The following is a 16,565-nucleotide window of genomic DNA, read 5'->3' as shown; positions in this document are numbered from 1 at the left end:
AACAAAATAACAGAAGGCAAACAAAAATCAACAATAACACTCACATTTTAAATAATAATATAAGAATAAAACAGCACCTGAACAGAGAACTACACTGGCACCGAAAGCCCTGTACAAACACACTCTCCTGTATTTCAGCAAATAAGTGCATGGATTTGTTTGAAATCATTATTTTCTATCATTTTAGTCATCTGATCATCTGAACTACTCCCCCGCTCCTGTTATACAGTAGAGCATCTCTCCACTAGGCTTTCCACCAAGCTCAGCTGCACTGCCATGCCCCCCCCCCCCCACACACACACACACACACACTTATATTACCAAATCTCTTGATGTTCTCTCTAGGAGTAATCTCCACCCATCGAAGTATCTCAATAATTATTTTATTGCAACATCTATGAAGGTAGTCACTGTTGCCTTTTGAGTGTTTGATTATAGTGCCCCCTCACCCCATGCTGGGATTGAATAGACATTTAAGGGTCAGCTATGTTCCCCATCAAGCAGGTATCTACACATCATGTGGCCCAAGATATGGCTGCACTGTGCTCTTTGGCCTTCATGCGCAAAGCGGCGATACTAGATGACTTGCGGTCAGGGTCCATGTTCAGATCGTACGTGTTGATGCCTGAAGCCATGCCTGGATGGCCTCCAAACAGGCTGCCCACATGAGCCTGTCCCATGTGACCTCCAGGATTCTGCATGCCCAGAAAATCAGACATCCCGCTGGCAGAGTGGGGGTGTGGTGTCATACAAGGGGTCACAGAGTCGCAGGGCACAACGCAGCCCGGCACGGGAGATGCTGCGCTGCTGCCACCGATCCAAGAGGGGTTCTGAATCTGAAATATCGTTGGGATATAAACATTGTTAAAAATGTAAGCATCAACCCCACTTGCTCCATTCTTGTCATTTAGAAATTAAACACACTATATTGGTTCAGGTTATTCACTTCGTCCTGCGTAAAAACAAGATTACTGCTCAAAATTCAACATTTTAAGATTAAATACAATAGGAATCAACGTAAATGAAAAAAACTGCAGTTCAATCCACCATGAAATCATGTGTGGGTAGAGAAAAAGTGAAGTGTTTATTCTTTCTGTACCTGTGCATAGTTCTCAGGACGCGTCAGAAGAGGCAGTTCGTAAGCTGTTGAGAAATGGGTTCGGACCTGCTGCATCTGACCAAAACGCTCTCTTTTCCTCCACTTTGCCCTTCGGTTCTGAAACCACACCTGCAGAGAGAAGAGGTCCGATTGTCACTTAACTTGCAGGTTTGTTGCAATGTGTTTTAATCTGGGAGAACAAGGGGGGGCTTTACTTTGCTCTAGAAAATCATTCAGCCTTTGCGTTGGTTAAAAGTGAGTTTTGATTTGAAGCAAGTTGGAGTCTAGTAACCAGTACAGCTACATGCTTGAACAGAAAGTTTCCCCTGAGTCTTAAGGAAATACTCTTCCATAGATAAGAATCTACAATTCCCTTCAACACGATACCATGCAGCACTGCAGGAAAATTGAATGGTTGAAAATAGTTTTCAGCACGTCAAGCTGTGAACTTGTGGTGCTAAATGTATAGATGGAAATGTGTCTTGTAGTCTGTTTAGGCTGAAAACTGTGAAAGAAAAAAGGGGAGGAATTACCTTTATAAACAGTGTGCTGCAAGCTTCACTTTACTGAGCACCTCTAAACAAAATGTAAACAGACCTAGTCCGTATCAACTTTGCTTATTTGTTGTCTGACAGGAGCGGGGCTTTTTCTCATGACTCATGTTTCCTACCGTCATCTTTGACATCTAAAGCTGAGGCTTTTGTTTATTGTAAGCATTAGTGTGTTTAAATTACCATCAGACTGATCTAAATGCTGATACTTGACATGCTTTTCTTCAAATGTCAAAATGTAAAGGTATGTTATACAACTCTTACTGCTTTTGTCTTCCTGCCCGGCCTGAGTTTTTGCAAAAAATAACTTTCCCTGTCCGACTTGTTCCTTTATAGAATTTCTCTTTTTCGTATATCTGCTCGTTGCTCACAAATCTAATAAGGGAATATGGGAATTGAAAAGTGAGATGCGATAGTAAGTGGGGTTTGTTTGCATTTTCAATTTTAATTTCCTGAGGCTGAAACTCCTGGCTTTGAGATTCTTTCCCCTCCTAAATTAAAGAAGCATACCTAATCCTTCTCTCCTTGATGATTTCATACATCTTCCTCTACACCCAGGACCAAAAACCCTTCACAATATCACTGTGTTTCTCTAATAAATATTGATTTATGATTATTATACAATAAGATGTTTTTGTAAGGTATCTCAACTGCTCTCATCTGCTCACTATCTGCTTGATGCCGAATCTGCTGGCTATTAAACATACAGAACATATTTTTGTGTTGCACACACAGCGTTGTGACAGTAATTGGTAAAGACTATGACAGCTTAAGTAGCTGTTGGACTTTCAATGAGGCTTTATTTATGTTTCAGCCCCAGAGAGAAAGAGCAGAGAAATGCCAAACTGGCCCCAGCAGGAGAGCTGTATGGGGCTGAAAACACTTTGAAGTGAGAGAGCGGCTCAGAGGATTGATAACCCGCCTCTCCTGTCACTCATGTCAGCTTCCATACCAAAGTAAAAAGAAATCCAAGGCTGAGCCTGGCTTCGCTTTTCCAACACCCCCAAAGCACTAATAATATCATCGAAACACCTCTGACTAGTGTTGCTGTTCATTAAATCCAAGTTTGTTCATTTCCCCCTGAACACTACCACATAATTTTTTATTTCCCATGTCAGTTAAAGGTGAGGGCAGGACACAAATGGAGTGATGCAAGAAAAATAAATGTGTTAACAGTTTTATCTCCATCCTTCGTGTGTCACTCTGACAAGGGCATTTATACGACAAGTACGTTTTTAGTAATTATCACCATCTAATAATCTAATTGTTTTCCTATTGTTGTTTGCGGTTCAAAACCTATTTTTTGTATATTTAGTGTAGAGAATAATCTGTAAATCTTTACAATAAAGAAGTTGAAACAAGGGCGTATTCTGCCTTTTTACTTGTGAAATGATTGAAGTGATGAAACATGTTTATTACTGAATGGTCAATTAATCAAGTAATTTACTTCATTGATCTGACAAATGGTTTTCGCAGCCAGACTTGTAAAAATAATTTATAGTCTCTGTCGTGATTCCTTTTCCTTCATAGTTTAAGAAAAGTTCTAAACTGTTAACTGCTTGTGTCTTCAAGGACACCTGTGTTTGCTGGTGGACTCCACATGTCAGATGCCATCTCAGCTCCCTATCTCTCTGGACTAACCATATGGCAAGTCTGAGAAATGTGATGTTGTTGAAACCCCGACCCCTGACCTCTGACCTTCCCATGTATCTGCAGTGAGTATGACTCTGATCTGATCTTACTTTCTCCCTTTGAAACCCAAAGACTGAAAAAGCAAACAACTCCAGACCCTAACGTTATTCGAACGTCCCCATGCTTTTTGCGTGAGAACCTTCAGACCGTGAGGTGTAATATTGCCCTCACATGCTTGAACTATTTTTTATTATTTAAATAAAAATGCTTGTAAATTTTAGAAGTTGAGGTTAACTTTTGAGCAGCAGTAAAGTTTTTTTTAATGTTTCCTTTACTCCAGACACAGAATTCATGATCTGTGAGTTGTTTTTGCGTGTGAACGCCTTGAATAGAATGCAGAGCCCTGTTCTCTGACTGACTAGGCATCTTGTGTCTTTTATCTTTTTTAACTTGAGTGTTTAAGAGGGCCGCTGGGAGAGCCAAGGGCTGTAAAGCTGCATCCATCTGAAGTAGGCAGGTCTGTGATAGTGTGAGCCGCAGAGCAGAGCAGCATACCTTTAGAGCCTCAGGGTTGAGTTATAACCCTGCGGCTGCACAGACTTCCTGTGTTTCACTGCAAAGCTTTTCTGGTCACTGTTCCAGCTTGTCATGTAAAAGATCGCTTTTAATCGTGCTATTATCTCATCCCCTAAATATGGCACTGGCACACAACAAAAATGTAGCAAAAATATAAATACCTTGACTGAGTTTAATCAAAAACAATCGTTCCTGATATGTCTTAAAATTACCTGCAAATATTTGATATGGCTTGAAATATCAGTCGCTAACTGAAAGCTCACAGGAAGGGTTTCACACCTACCCTGGACACCACAGCAGGGACACATTCTTGTCTGAACGCGATGTTAATGAAAGAAAAACACAGACAATCCAGGGGCTTTGGTCTTCCGTGCAAGTGTACATGCACACATAAACACACACATACACCACTAAGAATTGCTGGAGTTCTCATTCTCTGTTCACCAATTTTGGAGGGTATTACAGCAGTCATGACCAAATTAAATCAGGCCAGAAGGTCACTCAACGGTTTTCAGCCAGAGAGGATGTACACCTCTGTCTCAACGAAGACCGGCAGAACTGATCTAAAAAAATCAGGAAACCAAAACAGCTCAGGTACTAAGAAAAAGGCCATTGAGACGCTCCCATCCACATACAGCAGAAAAGTCTCGTCGTATGCTGATAAAAGCCTGTAAAGCTCTCCTAAAACTGCACATATGAGGCCCAGGCAGCTCCAACCTCAGCCCCATGGGCCCCCTGGCCTCTGTTAGCTCCCACTCCCCCACTCTCTCTCCCCTCGACTCCCACATTACCAGATAAATCTCTCATGTTGTTCTGTGAGTGACGTTATCTCTGCAGAGCTGCAGATGTTGAAGGATCCATGAGGATGTGTTGTTAAAACATCCCCTGTTTTGCTCTAACAAAGAGCTCTTGACTCATTGATACGACAGCATGTTTTCTTTTTTAAATTACCGTATCCTCAGTCTTTTATATGAATCTGCTTGTTAGTTGGTGTTTAGGTTGTTTATAGCTATACATGTGATTCCACAGTTGTTGAGTGTCCTGCTTTACCTGCACTCTGGCCTCAGTCAGGTCAGTCCTCAGTGCCAGCTGCTCTCGGGCGTAAACATCAGGATAGTGCGTCTTCTGGAAAACCTTCTCCAGCTCTTCCAGTTGGTAGCTTGTAAAGGTTGTGCGGTTTCGCCTTTTCTTGCCCTTGTTGCTTTCGGCCCCATCGCCTTTGTCTAAAGGGCTTAACTCTGTGCCTGGTGGCCGATCAGAGGCCGGCTTCCCGCCTTGATCCTTCGAAGACAAGTAGCTGGTGTCCATTCCAGGTGGGTCGGAGTCCGGTGCCAAGTCAGTGTCTGTCAGGCCAGAACTGTCTTTACCTGCAAAGACAGGAAGGTAAGGAAAACTGTTCAAGGGTTCTCTTTGATCAGGATTGAAATGATTGTCAAAACATATTTTTGAGAAGGTGTTACCCTCTAACTGCAGATGAACATAAAGATGTGCATATAATGCTTTATGTTGGACTGCTATTTTTCATGATCTGCAATGCAGCATTACCTGATTTAAGCCATGTGTGTGGAGTCTTAAAACGAATAAACCAATAAAAGTACGCAAGCAAAGCTTTTAATATTCAGACCTCAAAGATCCTCAATTCCCTCTTTTTGGTACCATGTTCAAAATATTGAAACTGGCATATTTCAATACTATCTGTCCATAAGTCGAAATGTGTGGCTAAAAACCTTCTCGGAAATGGATCTTTCAAAATGTAACTGCATTTAATTCATCAAATGTGAAAACACGAGTGTCATAATCAGTGAAAGAGGATTAACACTGTGGGCCTTTTTCACCTTTCGAGAATGTTTTTCGATATTGAATGCTTTTGACAGATTTAAAACATTTTTATTGAGCCCTTTATTCGACCCTGGTAATATTCAGTCGCTTGCTTCTGGCAGTATATTGAAGACATGTGATTTATTTGTAGGATTGGCATAATAATTCATGGAGTCTGATGGGGTGGAACAAAGGAATTTCTCGCTCTTTGTGAGGAAATTCTGTGACAGTTGTGAAATCTGGCTCGCGATGCTGAGTATGTGTGTCGATTTGTTTTTCTGTTTCTGCCTGTGTAATGGATGGCCTGGATCACTGGCTGGTTACAGCCTCCAGTTGTAGTTCGTAGATCATTCTGGGACGTGACGGGGATCTGACACCCAGGCCCATGATGCGCAAATTACAGAAAATTGCAATTTTTTTACCACACACACACGCACACACGCACACACGCACACACGCACACACGCACACACGCTCACACGCTCACACGCTCACACGCACAATTTCACCATGTCCTGTATTTGGTTAAGGTCTACCATGCGGCTGCAAAGTCACCTGGCAGCAAGACTGTCGCAATTAATTTGTCGGAGAGCCTTTTCTAACCTCGAAGAAAAAGAGACAGCTCTGTCTTTGTACTCTCTCTCTGTCTCTCTGACACAAACACACTTGCTTTTTTCACATCTGCAGATTAACTGTAAAACCTCAGGCAGCTCTCTGATCATACAACTCCACAGCAGTGCCTCTGCCAGTGTTTTTGTAGAATCTGGCAGCTGTTTTTACCCTGCTGCTGCCCTTTACTGAACTATCCAGTTTATACATACATCTTTGGATTAATACATATTCACATCAAAGAGGATATGATGCTTGAAAGTGTTTATTTCCCAGCTGTAATGAAGCATGTGACCCCTGTATCTCTGTCTCTCTCTCTCTCTCTGGCTCATTCTAGTGGCAACTCACAGCCCTGCACTGTTGTTTTCCTTTTATATCAACTGAGGAGAAGTTATTTTCAGGAATGAGGCGTCTCTGCTCATCTGCTCGTCCAAACATTTGTCAGGTTAGAACCAGGAGGTGTGTGCGGTCATGTGAGCTCTGAGTGCACTCCTCAGCACTCAGTCAGCACAGAAGATCTCACAAACACACACAGACACAAAAACACACACCCAGTGCTCTGCAACTCAGAGCCATGTTGGGTCATGTGTTGCAAGGTATGGTGAATGGATATCTTGTCAAAGACTCTTCTCACAGACACATGCATCCAAGTTTATATTTGAAGTGCATCTTTTTGTCAACACAGCACATTTTGACCACATAAGGGATGAGTTATAGATAAAACTATCATAGAATGAACCAAACATACCCTTTTTTCATGCTGCATTTTTTTTCTGTATAACTGCTTGTGGTTGTGGGAGAACTGAGCATGCAAAAACTTATAGCCAAATACATTTGATTAAATTATTTAATTTGGTCTTAGTCTTGCAAGAAGAGAGAAAAACCTGACTCACAGTCTGCGTTCTACAGTATTACCAGGAGGAACGAGATGCATTTCAGCTCTGAAAGATTCACTGAGCACCGTGGCTTTGGTTCCTGAGATGTTTGCAGATGTTAAAGAAACGGACAGCGGCTGAAGATGTTTTTGTGTTGGGCGCTTGCAGGGGGTCTATCGGTTGAAACGTTGCCTCACTGTCCATGACTAACACATCCTGTTAGGCTTGAAGCGATCAAATGTGTTTCATCCCAGCATAAATACTCTCTAGTTATTTCATCATATTTCCCTGGCCGGCACCCATGGTCCCCACAAGGCAAGAGCTGTCAGGCTGTTTGAAATCATGAGGCCTCTCTCTGATCAAAGACCATTGTTTACATCGCATGCCACTGATGTTTTTTTGGCAGGAGTGAGATATTGTGACAATCTCCTGCTTATCCATACGATCTGCTGTAGCTGTGAGGCTCCCCATCAGTGTCTAAGGTGAACAGCAGTGGGCCCTCCTGCAGGGAACACCATATGGAAGAAAAACATAAGAAAGTCTTATTGTCAGGACACCATCTCGGTGGACTGAATGACTATGAAAAACATACTCTGCATCAAAACCTCTATCTCATTGCAAATTGCTTTTTCCTTGTTGGACAAAAGAGAGATTACACCTGCACTTCTGCATGTGTTGTCTTCATGTGTCCCAAATAATCTGACAAACCAAACAAATTCATTTTCTATTCCGATGAATATGCCAACAAATGTTTGGAGCTGCTAATGGGCTATATAAATAAACTTTGATGATTGATTGTAGAAAGAGAGTAGAGTCTACTGCTTTGTCTGCTGGGCACAAAGCAAGTTCAGCTCAAAGTGAATTCACAGAAACACTTGAGAAAAAGCTGAGCAGTAAATGACAACAGAACAAGACGAGAGTTTGTATACAATTCTGATGCACATGCAACACACACAGCAAGTAAAATCTAACATTATAAAATCTAATTAGGATTAATTCAACATTGTTTAATATGGTGAGGAACTTCCCATGTGAACATCAGCACCTAAATGACGTTCGTATGAGTCAGACATTCAGCAGACAGCTATTAAGTCACAGTTGAAAATAAGGGGGCAACATCAAAGTGTAATTTAACTGGCTGTAAAGCGACAGGGCACCTTCACTGCGTCTTTATTGACGGGGATGGCTGGGGTCAGCTCATGGTGTTAAGAGGAAACACAATAAATTACACTCCACACAGCGACTGGGAGAGATTAACAACATGTTGGTCTCATTTAAAAAGAAATATCCAAAAGAAAAGGAAGCGTGAACAGTACAGAAAAAAGAAATGGAAAAGGAAAGAGGAAGAAAAGTTTGTCCAGCTAAATGTTGAAAACACAGGAAAGGAAATGTATGAGGATAGTATTTGTTTGTACATGTTTCTGAGGTTTGTTTTACTGACTTATATAATGGATTGTGATTCATATGAAGATTTGAACGAGGATAACTCTTAAGTCTTACTTGGCTAGCTGAGACACTGATACTTTTGCTGTGTGTGGACAGGAAAGTCAAGACAAGGAGAGTATGAAGAAGTTAACTTGAATATTGTAGAATTGATTTGACTTAAACGTGCTATGATTGTTTTGGCCTCTCGGGGGCAAACCATTATCCCTTGTTCTGTTGATATATTAGCTCAAGCAGGGCACCAAATTATGGGGTGGCATAAAATACATGCACACCTTTAAACATTTAACATATAAATAGATCTTTAAATGATAACACAACAGAGTGGCACCAGACTGAAAATGGAAGTTCTACCTTCCATTTTAGGGCTGGGACGTGCCACGTCATGGTCATGCCCCTGCAAACTGTTGCTCGTTTACACAAATGGCAGTTACAGGACAAACATTATCATTCATGTGAAATTGTATTTCTGTTCTTCTGATGAGTTTTCCTTTTGGCTCTGTGTTTGGTCTCTAACAATGCCTGAGAGAAATTACTGCTCCATTATCAGCAGCTATTCGCCAACTGTGATTTTCTGCTGCTTTATGCTAATCAGATAGAAAGCAACACTATGAGAGTGAAGACAGTGAAACAACGCAGCATTGTTTTGGACATATAAACAATGAGCTTAAAAACTCACTATAAAGCTCCGTAAAGCCCTGGGGAGCCGCAGATTAAGTTGATAATTTGCTGTAGGTTCATCACCACGATCAACCTCTTTCACATTGTCACAGTGTTAACACATTCATACATTGTTATTATAAAATAGCTGCTACAGCCGCTTTAAGTGAAGGATAAAACTTCTTCCAGCTCCATTAAAGACGATGTCAAAGTTTCTGACCGCCTGTTATTGAAATCCAACCTTGTCACTTTTAGAAGTACAAATAACACGACTATGAATAGCTTGGCACGATACTTGTTGGTGTGGTGTCAGGTGTTTTCATCAACACATTTTGGTACAATAAAACACACACACACACACACACATACACACACACACACACACACACACACACAAACACACACACACTGGCCTAGACGCCACTGCTGTGATTTGGAAACGGTCAATGTGACTCCGGCAAACATTTCTTTGGAGTTTTTTTTTTTTCAACAAAAGCTTTTCTTTAGGTAGCCATTCACTTTGAAATTCTATTCTACTGACCGAGGAGAGCAATGATCCTCTCAGCAGGCTGTGATAAATTCATAGACTGTGAAAAAAAAGATCCATAAAGCCAAAGACTGATAAATCACCTCTCACGCACTGTTTGTCTCCCCCGCTCTCTCCCCCTCTGACCCTCTCTTCCTCCTACCTGCTCTCTCCCAAATGTTCCTCTCAGAGTTTGGAGCGGGACAGAATTTCCTTCATCATAAGTTTTTGTTCTCTGACCGAAACAGAACATTCCTTCAGAGTGGGGAAAAAATAGAAAAGGAAAGATACTTTGCTGGGAAACCAACAACTCAACAACATGCACAATCACTTTTTCCTATCCCAAAGATCCAACATCCAAAAGAAACAAAAGATGTCAATCCTTGCAATGTGCCATTCAACAATACAGGGTTTAAGGCATAACTGTCCATTCCTAAACTATGGAAATGGAAAACACGGAAAACAAACAATTTCTTGTAAAACATAACATATTGAAATAAACTTTGTAGAGATTCCTGAGCATTTAAACTTTTAAAAATATCACGGACTGTCAGTAATTATGAAGTATAATTAGTAAATGAATAGGAAGTGAGGGGGAGAAAGTCACCTAATTGTACCGACATGCAACTGGTTAAAAAAAACAACTCAGATGTGCAGTCCTCCACAGTTGGTTCTGTTTCAGTGTCAAGTTTACATCAAATGGTGACAAAGAGACCAAAGGAAGTCCTGGACTGCAAGAGTTTTCCTGCCCTGCTGCTCTCACTCGGCCATGCAAACTGAGCCTAATGTAAATTGCACCGCCAAACTTTAAGCTAAATGGTAAAATGATCCTGAGTCCTTGTCACCTTCACTCATGTCATTGACTTGCTGAAGTGTGCCTCAGTTGTCTGGGCTGTATGACTGGTTCCCATTACTCCCTGCTCCCACCAATCTACACAGACAGCCATTACGAGGGGCTGAAATGGTTGCACTGGGTTTGAGTTGATGAGGGAACAAAAGGGAATGAGAAGTGACAAAATCTAAAAAGACAGTACAATTGCATCCAATTCTCGCTTTGCCTAGGAAATAAATTGTGGTAAAAGCACCAATAAACTGTAGCGTTGTATGTCTTCAAATTACAACAGCAGTGTGTTATGTGAGCACAGATGTCATTATCCTGCAAAGTCAGTAGCTAAAAGGCATGGTTCCACCATAATTAGGCTTACAATTCAACACTTGTGCAACAACAAAGTAACATCCTTTCTCTTAATGGTGCAGTTAAATGTTTACTATGTAAAACATGACTCCAAATGTTGCAATGTGCTTGTCTCTGACACCAGAGAGTCTCAAAAAGGGGGTTTCGAATGGATTTTCTCTGCTGTGTGTATGCAGGGAAACTCGCCCTGCTCTCCAAACAGTTGAGGGCAGGAAAGCTGAGCTAAAGGTCAGCACCCGCAGACACTGAGGGAAGACACGGAAACATCAAAAGAGGAAGCGTGTTGTCTCTGGGGGATAACAAAGACATATAGGTGGCTGCTTTAAAGACTATAAAGTGACCGTGTAAATCATCCTGAGCGCCTTATTCTACAGTCAAAAAGTCCAGTTTGACCATTTTTACGTTGATAAAGTAATGTTTCATTGTTTGATGAACACAACTTTTTTGGCACCCAACAACATGTCTTTAACTTAAGTATACTTTTGAAGGATTTACTTTAGAATGTCCATCTTTCAAGGTTTACATTTCTAAATTAGAATGAGAGAAATATTGCACTTTTTTCACCTTGCTGCATTAATTTGAAAGCTGTTGTAACAAATGAGCTTGCAGATAAATTGAGATGCGAAACATATTATAAAAAAAATAATTGGTGGTGCTATAAACTACAAAGAATTAGTCTAACATTAAAATGCTGCGGATGCCAATAGGCCTGTTTGTACTAATACGCTGCATATTGATTTCTGATGCGTTGAGTGCATTTTGCTGGTTTTTTTTGTTGTACATTCACTTGTTAAATGCAAGACTTTTACTTTTGATATATATTTTTTATATCGATGTATTGCTTATTTACTAAATTAAATAGCCGGAACACTTGTGACATCACTGTAGCAAATATACCTTGGTGTTGTTATATGGCGAACACTTTAAACACTTTTTAAATCTTAAGACTTAAAATGTATTTCAGTCTGATGCTGTCCACAAAAACTACCCTGCTGATTTCATGTTTCAACATGATCATCATTGTGGAGAAAGCATATGACTGTTGGTAGTGACTCTAATGTAAGTAAATGTTTATAAGACAGACAAATATGACTGTTTCCAATACACAGTTACAGCTTCAGAGAGCAGTCATCACATCACCTTTGAGTAAACAGATCAAGACACAAATTATAAAACAAAGCCGTTTTCTGACAACTTAAATCTAGCCTGCCATATCTGTTAATTACAGGTTTGATAAAGAAATGACTCAGGAAGTAAAATATGCCAGCATTTCTCAATGAACACATCAGGAATCATTTACCAGTCATCTTCTCTGCTAGTATTGTCAGCATATTTTACTGCTGCCTTCAATTTATGCCCAGTCAGAAGTCAGTAAAAAGATGAGTTAACTACCTTCAAGCTGGGATGATCATAAGGAAAACTGTCACCAGGGCACGTGGTTATTTTTAAAAGACACTATCTGTGCATCATTTACATCGCAAAAATTATGAGATAGGTGATAAAAAAAATAATTAATACAAATATAAATGTTCTGTAGAGATTAACGAGTGCCGAGTGACTCTGAGCAGTGAAACAAAGGCAAACAGACAAGTTTGACTTCTGAGTCACATTAATGCCAGAGCTCCTCTTGTCTATAAGCGCCGGGATGTTTGTTTTTTTCCCTGCGTTCCCTTCTTATATTTACTTCGCCGTGTTGATTAAAGAATTGTGCCAATAGTTTGTAAGTAGACCTCACAACCAGACCAAACAGAGAAATACAAACAAAAAATCAAAAAGAATCCATTAAGGAAATTAAATTACATGTAACTGACAACCTGCATTATATATTTCAGTAACAGTCCCACCATGATTGAAAAAGACCAAAAACGTTGAACATAGAAATGAAATGTTTTAATATCGCCCCTTCGTGTTCACTGCTGAAATACAAACAGGATCAACTCTCTCCGGGAAAAGCGATGTTTTATTCAAAGAAATCCTAAAATAGTAGGAATTGGAGAAGATTTAAAGATAATTCGTTAACTGTCTAAAATGTTGACTAAAATAACAGTTTATCTAATAACCCGAGAACTGTGGTTTATTCAAAACAGAATACAACATTTATATTTGGTGTTTACTTACCGGATCTATGTCAAGTTCAATAGGTAATAAAAACAGTCATTAAAAAGACCGGAGCTTTAGAAAAATCTCCGTCCTGTAGCCTAGCTGGAAAGGCTTTTTTTCTGCAGGCGGATTTCCAGAAACGGTCAAAACATCCTTTAAGTGCTTCCAATAAACATTTCAGTGTAACACTGAAGGACAGACAATCTGGGTCAAATCAATGAAAAATTAGCAATGGGTTCATGCGTAAAACATGTACATATTTTACTATTATTATTATTATGGAATATCTTTATTCTTTTTCAATACGTTATTTTTACTCGCTGTTTTTGACAAACGGGCCTACCATCAATTTATAGTTTTTAAGTAGTTACATTTAGGGATTAAACTGGGTTTCAGACTGCACATTATTCCTCATCATGTCAGTATTTTTGTTCGGACGATATCAATTATTCTCCCCATATAAACATTCCTCAGTTGATTTTTTTCCGATGACCCGGAACACTTGGTAAAGAAATCTTGGCCTTGTGACTTAATTCAAGACCATGAATTGTCATAACTTCGAAACTATACAACACATTAAGAGCATTTGTTTTCAACTCTGAGTAAAAAAAAAGCTTTTCATTTAGGATGCATAAATCCGTTTTGCATCATTGTACAAACCATCAGCTTATATTTCACCTAAATAAAAACTCAACACATGAATTGGATTTACAATACAGTGGATTTATTGTCCTAAATCAAACAAAATATTAATGGTGTGTGTGTGTGTGTGTGTGTGTGTGTGTGTGTGTGTGTGTGTGTGTGTGTGTGTGTGTGTGTGTGTGTGTGTGTGTGTGCGTGTGTTTGTGCGTGTGCGTGTGTTTGTGCGTGTGTGTGTGCGTGTATGAGTTATGATTAGGCATGTAATCAGTTAAGGTTAAACCAGCTGAATTCAGTTTTCCACGTTGTAATTTACCAAAATGACGCCTCTTTTGCAGGTCAAAGCTTAACACTACAGTTTTCATTATGGTTTTATGTGTGAATTCAGTTAGGGAGAAAATTGTATTCTTGTGGGTAAACGCTGCTTCAAAGTGGCCGCTCGCCTAACGAGGGTCAAAGTTTTATTTACACCCTCATCATTCACCCATTACAGTAGCGTCTCCGAGCAATTAAATATAATTGGAGCCAATCAGGCAGAGCAATGAAATGAAAATATTATCAGTTTAAAGCTCACTATTTGTGCCATCTGAAAACCTGTTAATTCAATTGTGCGACTGAGCTCCAATATTAAGGATTGTAATGTAGATTATCGCATTATATGCGCCCTAATTTAATTTTGATGGCCAAAGGGACAATTTAATAGTCGAGAAGATTATGCCTCTTCTTAACTGCGTTACGCACATAACTGCTGGTCATGTCGTTACGAGCTTAGCTGTCCGGTGCCCTGCTGCTGGAGAGGAAGGTTTGCAGCTGCATTTTACGCACGAAGGACGTTAAACATCTTACAAGAGACAGGAAAAATAAAACATGCATTTTTAGAAAGCACCAAACCATTGGAAATATATGTTTGTGTGACACTATAACTCAGCATGTAAAGATCAGACCTGGTACGACACATCGCAGTGTCAGTTGCCATTAACTCAATCCAAAGGTCCAAAACACTTCAGGCTATCCGTGGATTTCAGAAACAAGTGGATCAATGATGAGCCATATAACAGAAAGGTTAAAGGTATTATCAGATGCCAGACTGCCTCGAGAAAGCATCCTAAGTTATAAAAACTACTTTCTGCTACATATTTGAGTGACAAGTGGAAGTAACTCAGTCACAGCTCTTTTTTTGTTTTACTCACCATAGCCGGAGATGAGCGCTCCGTTGTGTCCGCTGTCCTGGTGCAGTTTGTTCTCCTCGGGGGGTGTCTTGCAAGAAGACCTCTGCATGAAGAGGTGGTATTTGCTGAAAGTGCCTTGCCCAGCTGCGGCGGCATCCAATGACTGGCACTCCTGCTGGAAGGGGCTCCGGGACTTTTCTCCGTAAGCCTGACCTTTGTTGGGCAGGAAGGCAGTGGGGCTGTATTTGGTGTCAGAGGCTGGGAATGTCCTAAAGTGATCCGTCTGGAGATCCCTACCTTGCGCTGCAGAGGGAATATAATATGAATCCATGGATGTCATATCGCTGTATGAAACGCAGGTCTCGGCGTTCATGCTTAAAAACACTGAAGGGAAGAAAAAGACCAAACTTCTCTCTCTCTCTCTTTCTCTCTCCCTCTCTCTCTCATGGAAAGGGAAGCGCAGACACCCCCTCCTCTCCCTACCTCATACAGATGAACACACACACACACACACACACACACACACACACACACACACACACACACACACACACACACACACACACACACACACACACACACACACACACACACACACACACACACACTGCAGCGCACACCGCAGCTGGGTTTGGTTATGAAACGATTCAGATCTTTTCCAGGAACCACTGTCGTTGACCAAACACTCCAAACTCCCCCTAAGTTTTTAGCAGAGCTACACAAACCCCTCTTTGCTCAGAGGATGGGACCCAGATATCCTGGCTTCAAAACCTCTCCCAAGTGATTGTGCCGATGACATGAACGAGTTAGGTCGCTTATTAGCTGAAAGAAAAGAAAAAAAGTTAGCAAAATAGGGGCGGGGGGCTTAACCCATGACATTAATGTAATTTGGATATGAATATAGCCCATGAGTGGTGGCACTAGCGCGGAGAGGGCACGATTTTACGCTTCATTTGCAATGGTTCATCAAGGGCAAATCATCCATACCCCGATGGTGTTCAAGCTCTGTGGCTTCTGTATAAAACGGTGACTAAGTTTGTTAAAGCTTTTTAATGTATTTTTTGTATCACTTGAAAGGAATTCTACTGTGATTTCCATCCTAATTATTTATTCCATCAATATTAACATTTTGATCCGAAAGCAATTCATTTTAAAGAATCAAGGACTTCGTTTTAGAACATGTAATTTGTTATGATAAACCAAAAATAAAAGTGGACTTAAATGATATAAAATAATAACGTTACTCTTACATTGTGAGAATTTTCGGGCAGTGTTATTATTTTACACAGATCTAATACTTTTAATATTTGAAATCTTTGTTTTTTAGTTGGTTTTCCATTTAGTTACACTCCGTGTACGAAAAATGTACATAATTAATTTACAGACACATTGCAGGTAACTGCGAGCTAGGAACACACCTGTCCATAATTACAATGGCAGAATCTATTTAAAGGCCTTTCTAGTACATGACAATACCTTTGATTACTAGAAATGTGCATAAATACATTATATTTTATGATTAGATTAATGACAATTAATCACACATACGTTGACACAATTATCAAGGTATTTGCTGTGTGATTCTAACAAGACAATACTTGAATTAGTTTTTCTGAAACCATCATTAAAACAATAGACATCATTTATTTTGTCAGACACTTGTTGGAGAAACA

General features: G+C 40.2%; 1 protein-coding gene across 1 annotated transcript; it reads right to left on the bottom strand.

Annotated features, from left to right (window-relative positions):
- Positions 1-346: 346 nt before the first annotated feature.
- Positions 347-15,265, bottom strand: alx4a (ALX homeobox 4a). The gene is made up of 4 exons (XM_063882340.1): positions 14,914-15,265; positions 4,909-5,225; positions 1,100-1,228; positions 347-836 (listed from the first exon to the last, which is right to left on the bottom strand). Exons 1-4 carry the CDS (start codon positions 15,263-15,265, stop codon positions 516-518), a joined length of 1,119 nt encoding a protein of 372 aa, XP_063738410.1. The 3' UTR covers positions 347-515.
- Between the last annotated feature and the right edge of the window lie 1,300 nt (positions 15,266-16,565).

This window comes from Eleginops maclovinus, chromosome 4, assembly GCF_036324505.1.
Source record: "Eleginops maclovinus isolate JMC-PN-2008 ecotype Puerto Natales chromosome 4, JC_Emac_rtc_rv5, whole genome shotgun sequence".
NCBI lineage: Eukaryota > Metazoa > Chordata > Actinopteri > Perciformes > Eleginopidae > Eleginops > Eleginops maclovinus.
This window is presented reverse-complemented; position numbering and strand designations above follow the sequence as displayed.